The sequence below is a fragment of the Oncorhynchus mykiss genome, chromosome 13, assembly GCF_013265735.2.
Source record: "Oncorhynchus mykiss isolate Arlee chromosome 13, USDA_OmykA_1.1, whole genome shotgun sequence".
Taxonomy (NCBI): domain Eukaryota; kingdom Metazoa; phylum Chordata; class Actinopteri; order Salmoniformes; family Salmonidae; genus Oncorhynchus; species Oncorhynchus mykiss.
The window spans coordinates 3,047,007-3,061,327 of NC_048577.1; the positions used below are offsets into that span (position 1 = coordinate 3,047,007).

Consider the following 14,321-nt stretch of genomic DNA (forward strand, 5'->3'; position numbering starts at 1 on the left):
TTCTGACTCTGACGAGGATGTTGGGAATAACATATATATATTGATTGATTGAGTAGACTGATACCCCATTTCATTGATCCCCAATCCGGAAGTAAAGCTGTACAGGGCAATGTGAATGTCAATACACACAACAGGCTGACTGGGGAGGGGATTTCACACAGGTCACAGTCCCGTAATAAGAGCTACAAGGCTAATATTTGCCTAAACTCTTCACAGTTGTGTTCTGTGAGTGTCACCGAGTAGACTGACACCCCATTTTATTTAAGGAGAAAGGATTTTATAGAATGGCATGTCATATCACTTAATCCGGCATAGCCAAAGACACGACACCTTGTACTGTAGAGTCCATGCCATGATGAACTGAGGCGTGTGTGTGTGTGAGAGATGGTTAAACAAAACACAGAAAGTAAAGTCATTTGGGGAAGTAACCTGTTACCTTTCAATAGAATGTGCTCACTAGAGAGACAGTGTGTGTTTGTGGCAAGAGTGAAAGACGCCTGGTGGCACAGAGAAGAATCGGACAGTTCTCTATTTTCACAACTGTCCTTATTTGGGTCTCTCTCTTTCTTTGCCCGTCTCCCTCTCTCCTCCCCATCTCCCTCTCTCCTCCCCATCTCCCTCTCCCCTTCTCACTCACTCTCTTTTCCCTTTACTGTCACACAGAAATATTACTATGTTTCTTGTCACAGGAAGTAACAGAACAACGCTCTCACCGACAGGAACCTACTACACTTAGAAAAGCAGGAGAGAGAGGAGGAGGAGGGCTCCCCCTCACTGCCCTTAGAGAAGCAGGAGAGAGAGGAGGAGGAGGGCTCCCTCCTCACTGCCCTTATAGAAGCAGGAGAGAGAGAGGAGGAGGACCTCACTGCCCTTATAGAAGCAGGAGAGAGGAGGAGGAGGGCTCCCCCCTCACTGCCCTTATAGAAGCAGGAGAGAGAGAGAGAGAGGGCGGATCGTTGGGGAGTTTCCAGTCAAAATGATTCAGCTCGCCTAACAGAATAGTACAATGTACAATGTTGTGATACAGGTGCTTGGTAAGTTAGACTTCTGTTCTAGTACAATGTTGTGATACAGGTGCTTGGTAAGTTAGACTTCTGGTCTAGTACAACGTTGTGATACAGGTGCTTGGTAAATTAGACTTCTGTTCTAGTACAATGTTGTGATACAGGTGCTTGGTAAATTAGACTTCTGGTCTAGTACAGTGTTGTGATACAGGTGCTTGGTAAATTAGACTTCTGGTCTAGTACAATGTTGTGATACAGGTGCTTGGTAAGTTAGACTTCTGGTCTAGTACAGTGTTGTGATACAGGTGCTTGGTAAATTAGACTTCTGGTCTAGTACAACGTTGTGATACAGGTGCTTGGTAAGTTAGACTTCTGGTCTAGTACAATGTTGTGATACAGGTGCTTGGTAAGTTAGACTTCTGGTCTAGTACAATGTTGTGATACAGGTGCTTGGTAAGTTAGACTTCTGGTCTAGTACAACATTGTGATACAGGTGCTTGGTAAATTAGACTTCTGTTCTAGTACATCGTTGTGATACAGGTGCTTGGTATATTAGACTTCTGTTCTAGTACAACGTTGTGATACAGGTGCTTGGTCAATTACATTCTACTGAGGTAACATATGGAATTGTTCTAAGATGGTCGTACCATTGATCATTTACCCATTTGATTTGAGGATTTTTGTAATTATCCCCCCAAAATATTTAAAAGGCAATTTATATATTAAATGTTTCACACATATTTAACCCCTTTTTTTTGTTGGCACAAAACTACCTCCATTTATTTATTTATTCGTGAGTCTCATCTTTCCAGTCTTTCCCAGCCTAATTGCCATGACCTCACTCCCAGATGGTGTCTCAGAGAGAGTTGGGAGTTGCAATTTTCAACAGGACAAATATAAGAACGTATTTTTATCAATGTAAAAACTTTTTTTTTTAAATCCTGTATGTTTCCCCTATTGTCCTGTAGGTGGTGCTGTTGTTTCACATTCACAATACAGTTAGTGGAGTTTAGTGTGTTATTAGCCCACAGTGCTCTGGTGGAAAGTAGTGCACTATAGAGAGAAAAGGAGCCAGTCAAGAGGATTTGGACACAGGCAAGGGTGGTCAGTACCAAAGCCAAAGGTGGTCAGTACCAAAGCCAAAGGTGGTCAGTACCAAAGCCAAGGGTGGTCAGTACCAAAGCCAAAGGTGGTCAGTGCCAAAGCCAAGGGTGGTCAGTGCCAAAGCCAAGGGTGGTCAGTACCAAAGCCAAGGGTGGTCAGTGCCAAAGCCAAGGGTGGTCAGTACCAAAGCCAAGGGTGGTCAGTGCCAAAGCCAAGGGTGGTCAGTGCCAAAGGCAAGGGTGGTCAGTGCCAAAGCCAAAGGTGGTCAGTGCCAAAGCCAAAGGTGGTCAGTACCAAAGCCAAGGGTGGTCAGTACCAAAGCCAGGGGAGGTCAGTACCAAAGCCAAGGGTGGTCAGTGCCAAAGCCAAGGGTGGTCAGTACCAAAGCCAGGGGTGGTCAGTACCAAAGCCAAGGGTGGTCAGTGCCAAAGCCAGGGGTGGTCAGTGCCAAAGCCAGGGGTGGTCAGTACCAAAGGCCAAGGGTGGTCAGTACCAAAGCCAAGGGTGGTCTGTGCCAAAGCCAAAGGTGGTCAGTGCCAAAGCCGAGGGTGGTCAATACCAAAGCCAAAGGTGGTCAGTGCCAAAGCCAAAGGTGGTCACTACCAAAGCCGAGGGTGGTCAATACCAAAGCCAAAGGTGCTCACTACCAAAGCCGAGGGTTGTCAATACCAAAGCCAAAGGTGGTCAGTACCAAAGCCAAAGGTGGTCAGTACCAAAGCCAAAGGGTGGGCAGTACCAAAGGCCAAGGTTATTCAATACTCAGTACCAAATGGCTCCCTATTCCCTACACACTACTTTTAACCAGAGCTTTAACCTTGTCTGTTTCATGCCTCACTCTGCCTCTCCTCTCCCAGCAGCAGTCCTGTTGTTTCTGATGGATGGAAACTCTGTGTATCTGTGTCTGTAATTACCCTTCTGATAAGAAACCATCTAGCACATTGGGGGAGATGAAACAATGGTGCATCATTCATTTTCAATGAAGGGAAGCGAAATGGGCAGGGGACCTGAAATGATGGGGAAGCTAGCGACATGAGGGTGAAGCTAGCGACATGATGGTGAAGCTAGCGACATGACGGTGAAGCTAGCGACATGACGGTGAAGCTAGCGACATGACGGTGAAGCTAGCGACATGACGGTGAAGCTAGCGACATGACGGGGAAGCTAGCGACATGACGGGGAAGCTAGCGACATGAGGGTGAAGCTAGCGACATGACGGGGAAGCTAGCGACATGACGGTGAAGCTAGCGACATGAGGGTGAAGCTAGCGACATGAGGGTGAAGCTAGCGACATGAGGGTGAAGCTAGCAACATGAGGGTGAAGCTAGCGACATGAGGGTGAAGCTAGCGACATGAGGGTGAAGCTAGCGACATGAGGGTGAAGCTAGTGACAAAATACTTATTTTCCACCATAATTTGCAAATAAATTCATTAAAAATCCTACAATGTGATTTTCTGGATTTTTTTCCTCATTTTGTCTGTCATAGTTGAAGTGCACCTATGATGAAAATTACAGGCCTCTCTCATATTTTTAAGTGGGAGAACTTGCACAATTGGTGGCTGACTAAATACTTTTTTGCCCCACTGTATATGACACCCTTTCATAAACCCTGATTGATGAATGTCAATCAGATCATCCAAGCAAGACTTTAACCTTTTCACAAAGATTAAGAATATGAGTTTGTAGTCTTTATTTAGGAGTGTGTTTGGACCCCAATTATCAATATTTAAGAGATCCTTGTGTGGTTTAGGTATAAGAGTAATAACCCCTTGCTTCAGAGAGGCAGGTAGTTATTCTTTCTTTATAGCCTCCTTAAAGGTTTCAAGTAAAAATGGTGCTATTTCATGTCCAGAGTTATAAAAACATATTGGTCAAGCTTGTTTTTTATTAGGTGCATTGTCCAACCTGTTAGGTGCATAATCCTAACAGGGTGGACCCTAAAAGGGTGAACATTTGGAGCCCAAATTAGACACTTGAACAGGATTTTACCTTCTCTATCAAACATATTTTAACAAGTTTATAAGTGGGACTAACAACATGAAACATGGAAAAATTGATTAAACTGAGTGTTTCTATGTATGTAGCATTACACCGTTGTTTTCCCACCACAGAAACGATGACACTTCCTGAATGTGGTGTCATTGCAGGAAGAGGTTGTTTTCCCACCACAGAAATGATGACACTTCCTGAATGTGGTGTCATTGCAGGAAGGGGTTGTTTTCCCACCACAGAAATGATGACACTTCCTGAATGTGGTGTCATTGCAGGAAGGGGTTGTTTTCCCACCACAGAAATGATGACACTTCCTGAATGTGGTGTCATTGCAGGAAGGGGTTGTTTTCCCACCACAGAAATGATGACACTTCCTGAATGTGGTGTCATTGCAGGAAGGGGTTGTTTTCTTAAATGGAGAAGAATAACAAACTGACAGCGTGGAAAGTGATATCAGGGACACGGAAAATACAATAATCATGAAAATAAAACGTCATTGACGAGAGAAAATTGAACTAGAAATATAAAATGATGAAGAGAGACTTTAAATATGTTATTATTTTCAGGCTTATATTTCTCGTGGAAGTTGATGAATAGCAACCAGTGATAGAAAACTCCTACATCCACAAAAACATGTTTTTTTTTCTAAATGCATAACATTTCCCTTTCAAGTTTTTTTTTTTAAGGTAATAGACACCTGACCTTGTATTTAAAGCATTTTGAAATCCACATTTTATACTAAATAAAACGTGATATTTCCTGGGCACAGAAAACACACCGCATCTCAGCATTGACGTGACTAGCTGGTAGCTGCTTAGCTGTTAAGAGCGTTGGCCCAGCAACGGAAAGGTGGCTGGTTCGAATTCCTGAGTCGGCAAGGAGAAACACATCTACTGTTCTATCCTTGAGCAAGGCATTTTGTCCCCCAACAGCACCTGCTCCCTAGGCACTGATGACATGGATGTGATTTAAAGCAGCCCCCCTTTCACCTCTCTGATTCAGAGGAAAAACACATTTCGGTTGAATGCGTTCAGTTGTGCAACTGACTAAGGTAGGCTTCGTTGTAAATAAGAATTTGTTTCTTAACTGACTTGCCCAGTTCCGTAAAGGTATCCATCCCTTTTCCCAAAGGGCACTGCCCATCAGGCTGACCACTAGAAAACACGGCTATTATGGTGAAACCTTGCCTGATCAGCTGATAAAATTTTCTCCAGCTAGCAGCTTTGTGGTAGCTTGTTTGAATGGCCATATTGCGGTAGCTGGTTGATGAAGCTGAACCGCACCAAAGTTACGAGACTGTTGTAAAGCGATCAGCATGTATCTGACTCTGACAGCCGGTGACGTTGTAACGTTTGGCCGACGTGATGACGTCACAGCCGGAAACAGTCAGCTGTGCTGCAGAACTCAGCGCACTTATCAGGACGGAACAGAAACGACCTTATCATGAAAACTCATTTGTGCTATTAGCTAGAATTTCACTACACCAGCTACAACTGGCGTTGTTAGCATCCCTTTCGTTTGATATATGCATGGATTTTAAGACCCGTTCAGCCAGTATGCAGTAAGCAGACACTGGCTAGGAAGCTCATTTTCGTGCACATTTCGATTTTTCATAAATACTGATTCTACAACCACAAAACACCTTAGCTAGATGTAGAATTAGGTAGAGAAGACTTGCTCATTTAAAAAAAAGTCTATATTGGCTACAGGTTTATTATAGCTTTTGGTAAGATGAACTAATTTGAGGATGAAAGGGGATTCAACCTAAACACACTAATATAGCCCCCTAACCTAAACACACTAATATAGCCCCCTAACCTAAACACACTAATATAGCCTACTGTCATGTCCTTACTTGGCACCAGAACTCCTCCCCAACTCCTCCCTCCATCCTCCCCCCCCGTCACCCTCTCACTGCCCCGAGAGAAGGAGAGTGATAGAACACTGTGTGAGAGAGGAAGAGGGAGAGAGAGCAAGAGAGAGTGAGAGAGAGAGAGGGCAGAGAGAGACAGAGAGAGAGAGGGCAGAGAGAGACAGAGAGAGAGAGAGAGAGAGGGCAGAGAGAGAGAGAGAGGAAGAGAGAGAGAGAGAGAGAGAGAGAGAGAGAGAGGAAGAGAGAGAGAGAGAGTGATAGAACACTGTGTGAGAGAGGGAGAGAGAGAGAGAGAGAGAGAGAGAGAGAGTGTGTGAGAGAGAGAGAAAGAGAGTGTGTGTGTGAGAGAGAGAGAAAGAGAGAAAGAGAGTGTGTGTGAGAGAGATAAGAGGAGGAGGAAGGGTCGGTTAGGGTTTTCCAGTAAATAGTACTTTCACGTTCAACGGTCACTGGAGAAGAAACCACGTATGCCGCTCGCCTAACAGAATACAGTGTCCTTCACTGAGGGACGCTCAGGGATTATTACGGGGAATGGAGATTGTAATACTTGTTTCATTATTGTCTCTGTATTGTGACTTCACCGGTAAGTTAGACTTCTGATCTAGTACATCGTTGTGATACAGGTGCTTGGTAAATTAGACTTCTGGTCTAGTACATCGTTGTGATACAGGTGCTTGGTAAGTTAGACTTCTGTTCTAGTACAATGTTGTGATACAGGTGCTTGGTAAGTTAGACTTCTGTTCTAGTACAATGTTGTGATACAGGTGCTTGGTAAATTAGACTTCTGGTCTAGTACAATGTTGTGATACAGGTGTTTGGTAAATTAGACTTCTGGTCTAGTACAATGTTGTGATACAGGTGCTTGGTAAATTAGACTTCTGGTCTAGTACAATGTTGTGATACAGGTGCTTGGTAAATTAGACTTCTGGTCTAGTACAATGTTGTGATACAGGTGCTTGGTAAATTAGACTTCTGGTCTAGTACAATGTTGTGATACAGGTGCTTGGTAAATTAGACTTCTGGTCTAGTACAATGTTGTGATACAGGTGCTTGGTAAATTAGACTTCTAGTCTAGTACAATGTTGTGATACAGGTGCTTGGTAAATTCCATTCTAGGTAACATATGGAATTGTTCTAAGATGGTCGTACCATTGATCATTTACCTATTTGATTTTAGGATTATTGTAAGTACCCCCCCCAAAAAAAATATATATATTTAAAAGGAAATACACATATTTAACCCCTTTTTGGGGGGGGGGGGGGGGGGGGGGGGGGGGGCGACTTCTGGTTTATGGAGTGTAACATGTAGTTGATTAACATACAGATAGATATAAACATTAGACAATAATATCGTCCTGATTGGTTTGAACAATAAAATCAACAATAACAGAACAATACAGTTTTAACTTGTCCTTGGTCTTCCAGATGCTGAGTGCCTGGTGGTCAGTCCTGCCAGGCTGGTGGTGAAGTATGGAGACCCAGCCTCCTCTAACTGCAGCTCAGATATCCCTGTAGAGATGGGCTGGGAAGCCTTCCAGGGAGGGACGGGTCTAACAGACAAGGAGGTGAAGTTCCTACACTGGAGGGTGGACAGGTAAGAGAGGCAGACTTGTTACACAGCTGAGGGATTAGATTAGATTAGTAGAGATTTTTTTAAACCCACCTTTTTCGCCTTTAAAGTGGCAAACAGTAGCAGCTGGCTACTTTGTTGATGTTTGAACTTCAACTGTGTTATTGTCTTTATTTGCTATTTTAAGTCTTTAAATCAAGTTGTTTCAACTAAGGATTGCTGCTTTAAATAAAATGTGATTTGATTTGACAGTTTGACTGACTGGAAGATCAAACCTTCATGCTTCACAGAAGGAGGCCAGTGTCAGAAACAGCTGGACATCACAGTTTATAGTGAGTGACATCTCTCTCTCTTATCTTCTCTGGTGTTTCTGAATGTATTCTTACTATGGCTCTGCACTGTTAATCACTGTGTGTTTCCATTCCTCCACAGAGCTTCCAGACAGTGTCTCCATCAGCTACAGGAAGTACCCTGATCCGATGGTTGAGGGGCATCAGTACCTGCTACAGTGTCTTGTCCAGAACATCGCTCCTATTGGGAGACTCAGGGTGACCTTCTACAAAGTCAGTGCCACTGGTGAACAGACAGAATTAGACACACGACAGAAAGCCAAGGACAACATCAAGACACCAGAGAATGGGACCTACATCCTGCACTTCACCCCTGGTAGAGATGATGACGGGGCCCAGTTGTTGTGTTCAGCCATGTTGGATCTTGGACCAGAGGGACCCCAACCTCCTGCTGTAGTGGAATCAAACCGCCTCAACACCAACGTGCACTGTGAGTCCTTCTGGTTCTCTGTCTACACACATTTAGTACAACCGTTAGTTAATTAAATACCAGACGAGTCATGACGTTGACGGATGCTGTTTTCACTTCATTTTCTCTCATTAATCAACTTGTTTCATCTCCTGCCATAGACAAGCCTCAGATCACTATGAGTCCTGGATGTTTCTCCATGACCATCACGGAGGGCAACACCCTATCACTTAACTGTAGTGCAAATGGTAACCCTGCCCCCTCGTACAATTGGTTGCTCCCCCAAGCCACCATGGAAGAGAGATCTGTAGTGACCATCACCAACATTGCCAAGTCTCACTCTGGAGATTACACCTGCATCGCCATCAACCCCCTGGGAAACAGCACCTGTACTGTTAACGTGGAGGTCACAGGTGAGACAGATGGTTGATTGGTTGGATGGATAATTGGTTGGATGGTTGATTGGTTGGATGGTTCATTGAATGATTGGTTGGTTGGTTGGTTGGATGGATCATTGAATGATTGGTTGGTTGGATGAATGATTGGTTGGATGGTTGATTGGTTGGATGGATGATTGGTTGGATGGTTGATTGGTTGGGTGGTTCATTGACTGATTGGTTGGTTGCGTGGAAAGTATTCAGACCCCTTGACTTTTTCTAAATTGTGTCACTTTACAGCCATATTCTAAAATTGATTCAATTGTTTCCCCCACCTCATGAATCTACACAGAATACCCCATAATGACATCACAATACCCCATAATGACATCACAATACCCCATAATGACATCACAATACCCCATAATGACATCACAATGCCCCATAATGACATACAAAAACAGGTTTTTAGACACTTTTTGCAAATTTATAATAAATACAAAATGTTATCACATTTACGTAAGTATTCAGAACCTTTACTCAGTACTTTGTTGAAGCACCTTTGGCAGCGATGACAGCCCCGAGTCTTCTTGGGTATGACGGTACAAGCTTGGCACACCTGTATTTGGGCTCCCGAGTGGTGCAGTGGTCTAAGGCACAGCATCTCAGGCTCTAAATCTCAGAGTGAAAAACTCAACGAACATTTATGAAAGTTCAACCAAGTTTATTCTGCCCAGAGAGTCAATACATCTGCATGCAGACAACACATGTTTACAGGGCCTGATTGGTGGAGTGCTGCAGAGATGGTTGTCCTTCTGGAAGGTTCTCCCATCTCCACAGAGGAATTCTAGGGCTTTTTCAGAGTGACCATCGGGTTCTTGGTTACCTCCCCAACCAAGGCCCTTCTCCCCTGATTGGTGGAGTGCTGCAGAGATGGTTGTCCTTCTGGAAGGTTCTCCCATCTCCACAGAGGAATTCTAGGGCTTTTTCAGAGTGACCATCGGGTTCTTGGTTACCTCCCCCACCAAGGCCCTTCTCCCCTGATTGCTCTGTTTGGCCGGGCTACCAGCTCTAGGAAGAGTCTTGGTGGTTCCAAATTCTTCCATTTAAGAATGATGGAGGCCACTGTGTTCTTGGGGACCTTCAATGCTGCAGATAATATTTGGTACCCTTCCCCAGATCTGTGCTTCGACACAATCCTGTCTCGGAGCTCAATGGACAATTACTTCGACCTCATGGCTTGGTTTTTGCTCTGACATTCACTGTCAACTGCGGGACCTTATATAGACAGGTGTGTGCCTTTCCAAATCATGTCCAATCAATTGAATTTACCACAGGTGGACTCCAATCGAGTTGTAGAAACGTCTCAAGGATGATCAATGGAAACAGGATGCACCTGAGTTCAATTTCGAGTCTCATAGCGAAGGGTCTGAATACTTATGTAAATAATGTATTTCTGTTTTTCATTTTTAATAAGTATTAGAAAATATATTTATTGGGGCGGCAGGGTAGCCTAGTGGTTAGAGCGTTGGGCTAGTAACCGGAAGGTTGCAAGTTCAAACCCCCGAGCTGACAAGGTACAAATCTGTCGTTCTGCCCCTGAACAGGCAGTTAACCCACTGTTCCTAGGCCGTCATTGAAAATAAGAATTTGTTCTTAACTGACTTGCCTAGTTAAATAAAATAAAAATAAAAAATATTTAAACTGTTTTCGCTTTGTCATTATGTGATTGTGATGTCATTATGGGGTATTGTGATGTCATTATGGGGTATTGTGATGTCATTATGGGGTATTGTGTGTAGATTGATGAGGGTATTTTGATGAGGATATATTTTTTTATTGAATCCATTTTAGAATAAGGCTGTAACATACCAAAACATATCATAACAAAATGTGGAAAAAGTCAAGGGATCTGAATAGTTCCGGAATTCACTGCATCTCCCTTCTTCTCCTCCTTCTCCTCCTCTCCTCCTCCTCCTCCTCCTCTCTGCCCCATCTGCATCTCCCTCTCCTCCTCCTCCCCTCTGCCCCATCTGCATCTCCCTCTCCTCCTCCTCCTCCTCTCTTCCCCATCTGCATCTCCCTTCCTCTCCTCCTCCTCCTCCTCTCCTCTCTTTCTACTCTCCTGCCCTGTAGTGGACTACCTGCCCATCATTGCAGGGCTGGCTGCAGCTGTGGTGGCGATCCTCTTGGTTGTCTCCTGTTTCACCTACTCCTCTTACTATAAACACAGGCGCATGAGCCACTACCAGCTGAAAGACATGTTGCCACGACAACACAAGAACAAACACGTGGTGCAACACAACGGAATGGACCAGTCCGTTATGTAGAGGAGGGGTTGGGGTCAGAGCATGTGAGCAGAGGTTGGAAATCCTGATGAGTGGGTGTGGCTCTCCACGTCCTTTCCTACCGTTCCCTCACAGAAAAAAAACACTCCATTCATTTATATCACAATTTAAATCACAATTTAATCTATTTTTTGACTACCTGGACCTTCCAATTGTTTTTAAGTATTGAAACCAAACAATATGGATCTGAATGAAAGGTATTTGAATAAACATGAAATGATGAACATGATTTAAAAAAAAATGGTAATTGTAAACTTTATTTAACTTGTCAAGTCAGTTAAGGGAGTTTTTCCTAGCCACCGTGCTTCTACACCTGCATTGCTTGCCGTTCGGGGTTTTAGGCTGGGTTTCTGTACAGCACTTTGAGATATCAGCTGATGTACGAAGGGCTATATAAATACATTTGATTTGAGTTAAGAACACATTCTTACTACAAACCCGGATAACGCTGGGCCAACACTGCCGGTTGTGATACAGCCTGGAATCGAACCAGGTCTGTAGTGACGCTTCTATCAATGAGATGCAGTGCCTTAGACCGGACCTAATTTCAAATAGGCTACATGTCATATTAAACAGCATATAAACACTAAATTTGTCAGGAGCCTGAGAAGGAACCAAAATGAATTATTTAGGCTAGATCATTTCAATTATTTCCAGGCTATAGCCTACAAAGAAATACATCGTGAAGCATTTACCAGTGCAACACAGTAGCCTGGTAGGGACCAGAGTATGTGAGCGATGCTGCAACGATGCAGAGCGTGCTCAATTTGACTGGATCGTGGAGCGAGATTCCCAAAGGCTGGAGCGTCGGGTCTTCTCCAATTTCGCTCCAGTAGCACTCACTTCAGCTGAGGGCGCGCCCGGCTCAGCATGCATTTGTAGTCTACGTGTGTGCTGCTAATAGCCCCTTGCTTTAGCTACTGTCATGGAGTTCACTGAATATTTTTTATAAAGAAACTGATTAAACACACAGGTGCTAAATCAAGGTGACTTACAAAGATGAGGACCAAGAGCAAGAGAGGGAGTGCGGAAACGTAGAGTCCACTGTTATGTGTAAGGATTCAACCTGCTGGTATGGTGCTAAACTGTTAGGTTATATACCGGGTGCCATTGTTTTTTTCTCTTCAGATATAGCAGTTGTTACACGCTGACGACATGAAACATCCACAACTAAAGAATCATTGTGGAATCTGTAAAGACACTTATTCTAAAAGTATGATGGTGTACTTACTACGTGCTTTAGTACACTATGCTAAACGAAAGGAAACGAGGTGGGGAGATAACGAAGTGGGTCATTGTAGCAAAGTATTTATAAACAATCTGATATATTTGAAACGTTTCGTTCATTTTCGTTCTATTATTTATACAATAGGCCATAATTGATTTTGGCCCAATAGGCCTGGCATTTTCCCACGTTCAAGGAGCTTTCCGTTTTGACTGGGCTATTTTGCCTAAAAACCTTTAGGCCTACATATAGATTTTTTTGTAACAACTCTGCCTAGGGTGGCCAAATATATGAAACGCCGTTTGGGTCTTTGCATGCCAAAAAAAGATACATGTCAATTAACACTAGTTGACGTGTCAATTAACACTATTTGACGTTTCAAATTAGCTTGTTGACCAATCAGGACCTGAAAATGCGTTCATAATTTTTTTAACGTAGTTATTACATATTGATTACACAATGACTCGTACTTCATATGTCACAAAGATTCATCGTTACGTATTGTTATGATGCTGGTAAAGTTGTCTCGCGCACCTACAGTGCCGGTCATAAAAAAAGCTAGCTCGCTCATGGATGCAAACAATGTTCTTCCCCAAAAACATAGTAAAACGACATAATGTGTTTCAGTAGCGCTAGCTAACTATATAGCGAGGTGTCATCATCTAAAATAACCCTAATTTATAAGACAGTTCTTATTTGATTAATGGTGGGCGGACCCATCTATGTGAAGCTAGCTACAATAAGGATTAGCTAAATAGTGGACTTTGCGGTTAGCCTTCAAAATAAAAGTAAATGTAATTGACAGTGATGCAAATGAATGGAATTGTGCCATAATTGAATAGATCATGCTAAACGAGGTTGGAATGTTGTTATATAAAATCCACAAAGACAATCATTGGATAATTTGACAGAAATCTGTTGAAATCTCACTGGATCTATTAGACTTTAGAATTGCATTAGGGGACATACTTATTTCACTGTACAGCCTTACCTATGGATTGTGGATCAATGACATGGGGTATCAGTCTACTCAGTGACTCCCAGAGAAACATTGGTGTCGTAGCTCTTATTGTGGGACTCTGAAACAACTGTGAATAGAGACACATTTACTGTCAACCTACATGCATTGAACAGTATTCCAGAGGGAAAACAACACTGTGTGGATGTTCTGATAACTCTGACGAGGACGTTGGGAATAACATATATATATATATTGAAGAGTATTCCAGAGGGAAAACAACACTGTGTGGATGTTCTGATAACTCTGACGAGGACGTTGGGAATAACATATATATATATATTGAAGAGTATTCCAGAGGGAAAACAACACTGTGTGGATGTTCTGATAACTCTGACGAGGACGTTGGGAATAACATATATATATATATTGAAGAGTATTCCAGAGGGAAAACAACACTGTGTGGATGTTCTGATAACTCTGACGAGGACGTTGGGAATAACATATATATATATATTGAAGAGTATTCCAGAGGGAAAACAACACTGTGTGGATGTTCTGACTCTGACGAGGATGTTGGGAATAACATATATATATATATTGAAGAGTATTCCAGAGGGAAAACAACACTGTGTGGATGTTCTGACTCTGAGGAGGATGTTGGGAATAACATATATATATATATTGAAGAGTATTCCAGAGGGAAAACAACACTGTGTGGATGTTCTGACTCTGACGAGGACGTTGGGAATAACATATATATATATATTGAAGAGTATTCCAGAGGGAAAACAACACTGTGTGGATGTTCTGACTCTGACGAGGACGTTGGGAATAACATATATATATATATTGAAGAGTATTCCAGAGGGAAAACAACACTGTGTGGATGTTCTGATAACTCTGACGAGGACGTTGGGAATAACATATATATATATATTGAAGAGTATTCCAGAGGGAAAACAACACTGTGTGGATGTTCTGATAACTCTGACGAGGACGTTGGGAATAACATATATATATATATTGAAGAGTATTCCAGAGGGAAAACAACACTGTGTGGATGTTCTGATAACTCTGACGAGGACGTTGGGAATAACATATATATATATA

The 14,321-nt window shown here is 42.9% G+C and overlaps 1 protein-coding gene across 3 annotated transcripts in view; it reads left to right on the top strand.

Moving 5' to 3' along the window:
- Positions 1 to 14,321, top strand: part of LOC110493334 (vascular cell adhesion protein 1) — a 64,241-nt gene that overhangs the window by 36,773 nt on the left and 13,147 nt on the right. For 2 of the 3 annotated variants that reach the window (XM_036942156.1, XM_036942157.1), the window contains exons 10-13: positions 7,397 to 7,565; positions 7,794 to 7,873; positions 7,974 to 8,321; positions 8,462 to 8,713. In XM_036942156.1, the coding sequence (XP_036798051.1) occupies positions 7,397 to 7,565; positions 7,794 to 7,873; positions 7,974 to 8,321; positions 8,462 to 8,713 (849 nt within the window). Of the gene's footprint in view, positions 1 to 7,396; positions 7,566 to 7,793; positions 7,874 to 7,973; positions 8,322 to 8,461; positions 8,714 to 10,813; positions 11,260 to 14,321 lie in introns of those variants that run through there. The other variant, XM_036942158.1, reaches the window with a different exon arrangement.